Source organism: Vairimorpha necatrix, chromosome 3 (genome assembly GCF_036630325.1).
Source record: "Vairimorpha necatrix chromosome 3, complete sequence".
In the NCBI taxonomy this organism is placed as follows: Eukaryota; Fungi; Microsporidia; family Nosematidae; genus Vairimorpha; species Vairimorpha necatrix.
Genome location: NC_088818.1, coordinates 869284 through 878543, shown reverse-complemented (window position 1 = coordinate 878543; position 9260 = coordinate 869284). Strand labels below are relative to the sequence as shown.

The 9260-nt window shown below is 31.0% G+C and overlaps 1 protein-coding gene across 1 annotated transcript; it reads right to left on the bottom strand.

The window, feature by feature from the left end:
* Positions 1-3160: 3160 nt before the first annotated feature.
* Positions 3161-4669, bottom strand: VNE69_03249 (pol polyprotein; the record flags this gene model as incomplete). Its single annotated transcript, XM_065473110.1, has 3 exons — positions 3161-3163; positions 3231-4463; positions 4499-4669. 3 exons carry the CDS (start codon positions 4667-4669, stop codon positions 3161-3163), a joined length of 1407 nt encoding a protein of 468 aa, XP_065329182.1.
* Between the last annotated feature and the right edge of the window lie 4591 nt (positions 4670-9260).

Below are 9260 nucleotides of genomic sequence, written 5' to 3'. Positions count from 1 at the left end.
GTAATTACTTTTTTATGTTTTTTTCCAATTTCTTGATGACCACTCCTAAACAGCTCTTTGGGTACATTATCTTCATAAATTCCTCTTTGATAGTAATATACTTCTTGGTAAAGATGTCAGTTTCAACGTCTATATCTGTAATCAAATGGCTCATAATTATCTGCAAATCTTCGTCGCTCCATTTATTTCCAATCCTAATTTTATCGAATTTTTTAAACCAGCCTAATAGATCAGCTTGGCTTAGGTTATCTATTTTTTCAATTTCTTCTATAAATTTTTTAGTTTGCCCTGGTATTGGGACTTCAAATTGTACCTTTTCTTTATTAAATTTTTCTCGTCTTGTTGCGCTTTCTTATCATTTGAATTCAAATTGTGGTATCCTAAAGTGAAGGAGCCAAAACGAAAATATTGCTCCAACGGGGAGCGAATGTAAGTTTGTTTTTTAACTAATTTATTAATGTTTGGGATCATCTTTGTGGTTCCCATATTAGTTGTATTTTTATAGTGATAATTTCTGTTCCTGTCCATTATGTCGTACCCTTCTTTGAATATTTTTTATTTATAAAAAATAATTTCTAGAAAATTCATTTTTGTTAAATATTGAGATAAATAAAAAATAGAAGAAATGTAAAAATTATGTGGTAGGTGTCCTGTATCACAGGAAGTTTCATGAATTTAAAATAATTGTTTAAAATACTTTTATTGTTGTTTATATTATTATATTTATTTTGGGCGTATGGGGTCTTCCCATTTCTAGACTCACCCTTCTTGTTAGTGTTTTCCTCTCTGAACATTCTGTACCCTTCTTTGTGAAGTTTCCTTTTATATTTTATGATGACGTATTCGTCCTTCCCAATATTACAACAAACATATGAGTATTAATAATTGTACCACGAAATATATGATTTCGTTTTGTTTGTTTGTATGTATGACCTCATGGTTGGTCATCCTGAATCATTTGACAAATAAACAAATAAAACTTAATTGGGATGTTAGGCATAACATCACATTCTGCCCTCCCCTAAAGTTTTAAGTTTTTTACGTATATCCATTCGTTATTGTCTAGCTTTACCCATCTACCTTTATTACCTATCTGTACTATTTGGTAGGGTCCAATAAACCTTTTGTCTAATTTGTCGTTAGAAATACCTTTTGTACACCTCAATTCCTGTTTTTAACATGCTTTTTGTACTATTATCTTTTAATTTTCGTTCTTTAATTTTGAATTCTTCAACCTTTTCTTCAAGGCAAAAATAATTCTTTTTAGTAATAGCTGCCATTGGCGAGCAGCCTATACTGGTATTGTAATTTTCATTTAACCTATGTAAAATTTTTCTCTTGATGGTTTCGATAGATAAACCTTTGTTCATTCTTAACATTTCCGAGATTACTTGATTTATTCTCTCAGATATTCCATTAGAGCTTGGTGTGTATGCAGGAATATATCTAGCCTCTATTTCTTGGCTTTCTAAAAATTCCTTTACCTTGTTATTCCTATATTGCTTTCCATTGTCTGATATGATTATCTTCGGAAGCTTGTTTTTTTTTATTTTTTAAACGTTTTAATTATGTTTCCTATTGTAATACTCGTTGAAAACCTGATATATGTAATTCTTGACTTTATGTCTGTAATTGTTATGAAATAACCCTTTTCTTTGAGAGTATTGCATTTATAATCTTCTAACTCAAATGGTCCGTAGATATCCGAACTCACTCTTTCAAATGGCTCCTTGGCCGCTATTGGAATTATTTCTTTTCCAAATTTATTATTGTTTTTATTTTCTTTGCATTTAATACAATTACCTATGATTTTCTTTAATTATTTTCTAAATTCTTTATTTTCACATAATTTTTTATGTTATTAGCATATAATTATCCCAGCATGCTCGCTTTCTTCGTGTATGAACCTTAGAAATTCTTCTTCCTTCCCTTCAATTATTTTCTTTCTACCTAGTTCATCTAGGTTATCGTCTAAGTAACTTTTCGCTTTTTCTTGTATAAAATTCTTCTCGATTCCTTAGTTTTAACTTTCCGCATCTTGACAAATTATCGGCTATGTTATTTTCAGTCCCTTTTATTTTCTTTAATGTAAAATTATAATCGTTTAGTAATACTTTCCATCTTTCCATTCTTGTTGTGAAACATTTGTTTTCGTACACACAATTCTCATTGTCTGTATAAATTTCTACATAATAACCCTGTGTAATTTCTCTAAAAAATGTCAATGTTTTCACTATCTCATAAAGCTCCTTTTCTACTATAGAATAGTTCTGTTCGGTACTATTCAATTTTTTACTGAAATAACCAATTATACCACCTTCTTGATATAATACCGCACCGATTCCCACGTTGGATGGATCGCATTCTAAGATGAATTTTTCATTAAAATTAGGATACGCTAACTTAGTGTTATTGGTAATCTCCTGTTTAATGTTTTCAACTATCTTCATGTGTTCCTCTGTCCACACATATTTTTCTTCTTTTAATAAATTTGTAACACTATGTAACTTAGTGCTCATGTTTTTTATAAATCTTCTATACCAATTAAATACTCCTATTATTTTCTGGAGCTGTCTTTTGTTCTTTGGTATTATTTGCATAGCCTTGTTTTCTAAGTATTTAGTGTCTGCGAATATACCTTTCTTGTTTATGAAGAAGCCTAATATTTTAATCTCTTCATTATAAAAGCTTGTCTTTTCGAAATTTATTTTTACTTCGAATTTCATTAGTCTCTCTAAAACCTTTATGACTATCTCGTCATGTTCTGCTTTATCTTTTCCGTAAACTATGATGTCGTCTATATACACGAAGCAATTTCCAAGTTCCTCCAGCATTCTAGTAATGGTCTTTTGAAATATTTTAGGACCTGATCTTATACCAAACGGTATTCTTTTATACATATATGTTTTGTTTATGATTTTGAAGGCGGTTATCCCCTGACTTTTTTGTTCTATGGGAATTTTATTAAATCCATTTTTTAGATCTATCTTAGTGTAATATGCCATATTCCCTATTAATTGTAGGTTCTCAAATATTTTTGGTATATCAAATTGTTCGTCGTTATTGATTTCGTTCACCTTTCTGTAATCTATTACTAGCCGCAAATCTTTGTTTTTCTTCTCGATAAAAAATGCGGGGCTATGCACTTCTGCATCTACCTCTACTATAATCTCTTCTTTTAAAAGTCTTTGAATTTCTCTTTTTCCCGCGTCTACATATTTGTGAGGCACGCTGTATGACAAGCGTTTCAGATTTACGCTTGAGTTGTGCATGGGTTTTATTTTTACAGGCTTAATTTTAAAAACATTGAAATTTTCGTTAACTTCTTTATACACATATATTAAATCATTTAATTCCTCATTTGTACCTTCCTTTTCTTTGACTAACCCTAATTTTTCATAGAAAAGCCCATCTAATTCATTATCTTTTTTAACTTTTTCGTTTTCTCCTAATATATTAATTGTTTCACTCCCGATTCCGATTGTATTCTTTTTAAAATTTAGAACCATCTTATTTGAAAAGATAAATTCATTTCCCAAAATTACATCTACTACCGATTTCTCTAACACATATAAAACCTTATTGAATTCCTTTTTTAGACCTTTCAATCTTACTACTGTATCTACCACTGAGTTTATTTTAAGATTCTCGTTGGTCACAGTTACTATTTTTAAGGGTTTGTCTTCCCTGACTATTAGATTATTCTCCTCTACTAGTTTCCTGTCTATAAAGTTGTGACAGGCACCAGTGTCCAAAACTATGTTTACTTCTTTCTCATTTATATCTCCTTTTAATTCTAAGTCTAAAATAGTTGGTCCAGCTTCTCTCATTATGTAAGTTCTTTCAGCCTTACTTCTTGAATCCTTATAATTCCCTTCTCTTGGCTTCTCTCTTGTGGTATTATTTAAGACTAAACACTCCTTTGAGTTGTGAGTGTTGTTTTTGTGGAGACTACACCATTTCTTGCTAGTGTATCTGTCCTTTTTATCCCCAAACTTATCTGTTCTTATGTCGTATGTCTTTGACATGATACCCTTTTTTCTGCCTTCTGAAATTAAATTTTCTTCAACTGTTTCTAGATGCGTTATTATCTCTTCAATAGTATTCTTACCTGAATCGAGCACTTTCATTCTTGTCTCGAATGATAAACCTGCGAAGAAACTCTTTCTTAGTTCTCTTTCGTATTCTCTTTTATTTAGACCTTCTATTCTAGTATATTGGTCAATTAGAGCCTTTAGGTGGCTTAAATATTCTTTAATGAATTTAAATTTTGATTGTTTGCAATTCTGCAACTTGATTGGCAATAATTCTGGATTTAGCTTTTGTGGTAAACTTTTCCCCACATATCTGTAAATCTTTTCTAGATCAGTGAGTGAAAAAATCGATTGTAAACTTGGATCTCTTATTAATTGTTCCAAGGCCATTTTTTCCTTTGTAAAGTCCCAATTTTTGTGTTTACTTATCTGTTTAAATTTTCAAACCATTTATCTAACTCGACTTCTGTAAAGTCTTTAATGTCTCTTATCAGACTGATTCTTTTTTCTACCACTAAATCGATTTCTTCGATTGTATATTTAAATGTCAACCCCTCTTTGGTTGAACACTCTTGCTCTTGCGATACCCTATGTAAATTGATATCAATTCTGTCCTGTATCACAGGAAGTTTCATGAATTTAAAATAATTGTTTAAAATACTTTTATTGTTGTTTATATTATTATATTTATTTTGGCGTATGGGATCTTCCCATTTCTAGACTCATCCTTCTTGTTAGTGTTTTCCTCTCTGAACATTCTGTACCCTTCTTTGTGAAGTTTCCTTTTATATTTTATGATGACGTATTCGTCCTTCCCAATATTACAACAAACATATGAGTATTAATAATTGTACCACGAAATATATGATTTCGTTTTGTTTGTTTGTATGGCCTCATGGTTGGTCATCCCGAATCATTTGACAAATAAACAAATAAAACTTAATTGGGATGTTAGGCATAACATCACAGTAGGAAAACACAGATGTTAACACCAAAAATTTCATTTAACCTCTATATTATGTATTTCATAAAAGGTTTGTGTTGGTATTGTTTTTTTCATCTAAATATATGTCAAATGCCAAAAAATATGTTCTAATCTTTGTTGTCGTTTAGAATATGAACAATATCCTGATAATAGTGTTCGTCCCGAAAACCAGGTACCGATATATAAAAATATATATAGATTCATAAGTGCCCGGATTAGGACATATCTTAAAACTTACTCTCAAATCTCATATTAAACATTATAGAATCGCCCAAAAGCGATTCTAATATTGAAACCACATAGTAATGGGCGTGAATATAGTTTTTTTTTTCAAACGAAAAATTTGTTTAAGAAAATATATCGCAATTAAAATCAAAATCATTAAATTATATCCTGATTATATAATAAAACTTATAAAGAAATATATTGAAAAATTTAACATCTATTTAGAGCACTAACTGAGATAAATAGGACAAATTTGTGAATTTCCAATAATTTTACCCTTATAGAACATCAGAAAGTTAATTCGGGGCTGTATTGTGTACAGCTTAAGAATAGAAGGCATCAATTTCGACAAGAACAATGACCATGATACCTCATAAACTTAAATCTATTCAACTTATTTGATTTTTTTATAAATCGGAATAAACCCAAATTAAAAAATAAAATAACAATGTTCTATTGACTTAAAACCAAGAACTAATCACATAAGATATTATGTACCTTTTTGATGTTTCTAACTCTTCTTGGATCGTATATAAATTTAAATGTAATATAAATCGGTTGTATCTGTATTTTTTGACAAATCATCTTTAATATGACATTAATATTTATTGTATATTTTATTCTACTAATATTGGTATTCCGGTTGTAAAGTAATTTTGGACTTTATCTTATTCTTCAACAAGCCTATAAGATATTTTTGTTAGAACATATAGTACTTTTGTTATATATTAGAGAAACTGTTTTTCTAGACGCGTTCATTTAAAATGATTTTAATAAAATATAATTTTGTTTATAATTGAAAAAATATATTCAAAAAGAAACTATAATAATTAAAATTATATAAGTGCAAAAAAATTGTGTTTTTTGAAATAAAAGAAACATCTAGATTGAAATCGCTCAATTTCCAACTTAAAAGCTATGACAATTTAAGAAATATGATAGTTTAATTTAAACCTTCTTTTCACTCTGTATTGTAATCCCCCTGATGGTATTGTGACACTGGCTGCCCCTCTGGCTGCTCGGTGTGTCTATATATGAGTTTTTAGTGAACTGTTTATTGGTTTTATAATCTCTCATGACTCGGCGAAGGGCTAGAAATTCATCCTTTTATGTTTTATTTTTAATAAACGTCAAGCATATCATTTATTGGAGGGAAAGCTGGTCTCTTGTACAGCTTTTCATATTCTGGCCATATTCACCAGAATAGACATTTTCTTATTCGTCATTTGTTTGTTGACGGAGACGTATTTGTTTATGTCCATAACTCGGCCGTAACTGAGATATGACAGCCGAGGGATTCAAATATTAGAGTCTCACTGGGCTTGTAATAAGTACAGGAAGGATGTCGTGTGACACACTCCCCTCCTTTCGCAGGATCCACTCTGCTGGATCTGATTCTGTAATCCACATGATATCCTTCCTATTCACTTTATATTCTTTCTCATCTAGTGAATATTTCTTGTACAATTTACCTCTTTTTAATATTTTATCAGGTCTAACATTTTCTTCGCGTTTAATATTAAATTTCCTTATTTTTTTAATTACTGATTTTTTTTCTTTTCCCTTTGATGCTTTCGTACAACGGAACCATTTTGGCCGCATAATTTTTTATTATCGGCTGGAAAAGGATGTAAATCCCATCCATGCTCTAACGTCTTTCTTTGTTTTCGGCTCTGCAAATTCTAAAGCTTTGGTTTTCTGTTTCGGGGGTATCATCATTTCGCCCATCGTTATCTCGTAGCCTAAAAATTCTACTTTGGTTTTGAAGATATTGCATTTTTTTATGTTTAGTTTGAAACCAATGTCTTTTATAATCCGTAATACCGTGTCTAGATGTAAAAGGTGTTCTTCTTTGGTTTTTGAATAGATTAAAACATCGTCCAGATAGATTACTACGAATTTGTGTAGTATTTCTTTGAATAGCCTATTCATAATTTTCTGGAAAGTAAATGGTGCGTTTATTAATCCAAACGGCATTCGTTTTCATTGAAAGATGCCTTCTCTTGTGTAAAAGGCCGATTTCTCCTTATCACCATCTTTTAGATATACTTGGTGATAACCACTCTCCATGTCTAACGTGGTGTAGTCCTGTGCTCTAGATAGTGTATCTAGGGTTTCATCGATTCTTGGGATTGGATAATCCATTTTAACTGTTAATTTATTTAATTTGCGGTAATCAATGCAAACCCTTGGCTTTTTCCCTTCTTTCTTTACTATTACTACTGGTGAAATGAAATTGCTATTACTTTCTTCAATAAGCCCACACTCTAAAAATTTATTTCTTCCTTTTTTATGAACTCATGTTCTTCCGGTGATCTTTTGTATTTCACACATGTTATTTTATCTGGCCAGTGAATAAGTTCAATTGCGTGTTGTAAATCTAATGTATTCTTTGTGTTACTTTCTAGAAATATGGATTTGTATTTGTTTACCATGTGTCGTAACTCATCGATATGTTCTTTAATAACAGTTTTATCTAAATTCAAATCTTTTATATTAACTTCTGGTGTTTTTTCTTGTTGTTCATCTACTAGTTTTGAAAGTAAGACTATCCTTTGTTTGTCTGCGTTATTATTTTTCTTTCCTGTTCTGATTATATATTTTGAAAGGCCAGATTCATTTATTTCGTTGAATCAAGGATCATTTCCTCCTCGACGTTTTCTAGCACTTGACATTTTATAGATTTTATGTCTTCTTTTTTTTGATGTATAGGGTCGTTTGTCCATATATTTTCATTTCCCCACTTATTCCCTTGATTGTAGAGTTGGCTGAAATTATCCTTAGTTTTAATTTCTCAGCTATATCCTTTCTGATTATGGAGTCGGTCGCTCCTGTATTTAAAAGTGTGTTTATATTTATGGATCCGCTTTCCAACCTTATTCTTGGTCTAATATCTTCAATATGCTTTATAGAGGTCGCTATCTTTATTACTCTATCCTCCTTATTTTTGTTACTTTTTTCCGAGTTTGTGGATTCTCGTCTGTTATTATTAAAGTTAATTTCGTTGATTTTGTTTTTTATTTGTAGGTTTATCTTCTGTTCGTATCTCTTACAGAGCCACAATAAATCATTCCAGGATTCCCAATCTTCAAGTTTATCTAAAAAGATAGTTGTCATTCTGGACGTATTCCTTAATCTTCCTCCTTGCGTAAATTAGTTTCTTTTCCTTTCGTTCTGAACGTTTCATTAGCTCGTATACGTAAGTTATGATGTCCTGAAATTTTGGGCCTTTGAATATTAGTTCAAAAAACATATTTTCATTATCTTCGGGTTCCGATACCGGCAGATATTCCTCCTCAAACTCTTTTATGAAGCTTTCATACTCGTGTATTTCGTGACCTTCCTTTGCCTCGAACCACGCGAGGGCTTTAAATTCTAGTTTTTTTTTATAATTTTATAGGTTTGTTCCGGTGTTTTCTCGCCTTCTAACTCTGTAAATTGCTGGATAAAATCTCTTGGGTTTTATTCTCTAGTTCCCTTAAATTTGCAGTATTTTTCAGTTGTAAGCATTCCTGCTAGTTTTTTGATAATATTCTCTAAATTATCTTTGGCATTCGCATTGTCGCCATTGTGACACTGGCTGCCTCCCTGGCTGCTCGGTGTGTCTATATATGAGTTTTTAGTACTACTTATTGGTTTTATAATCTCTCATGACTCGGTGAAGGGCTAGAAATTCATCCTTTTATGTTTTATTTTTAATAAACGTCAAGCATATCATTTATTGGAGGGAAAGCTGGTCTCTTGTACAGCTTTCCATATTCTGGCCATATTCACTAGAATAGACATTTTCTTATTCGTCATTTGTTTGTTGGCGGAGACGTATTTGTTTACGTCCATGACTCGGCCGTAATTGAGATATGACAGCCGAGGGATTCAAATATTAGAGTCTCACTGAGCTTGTAATAAGTACAGGAAAGATGTCGTGTGACAGGTATAATTTGTAATCTATTTAAGCATGAAAAAGAACTTCGTACTTGTAATTCGTAACAAAAGTTTTAGATTTAACTTATAGCTTA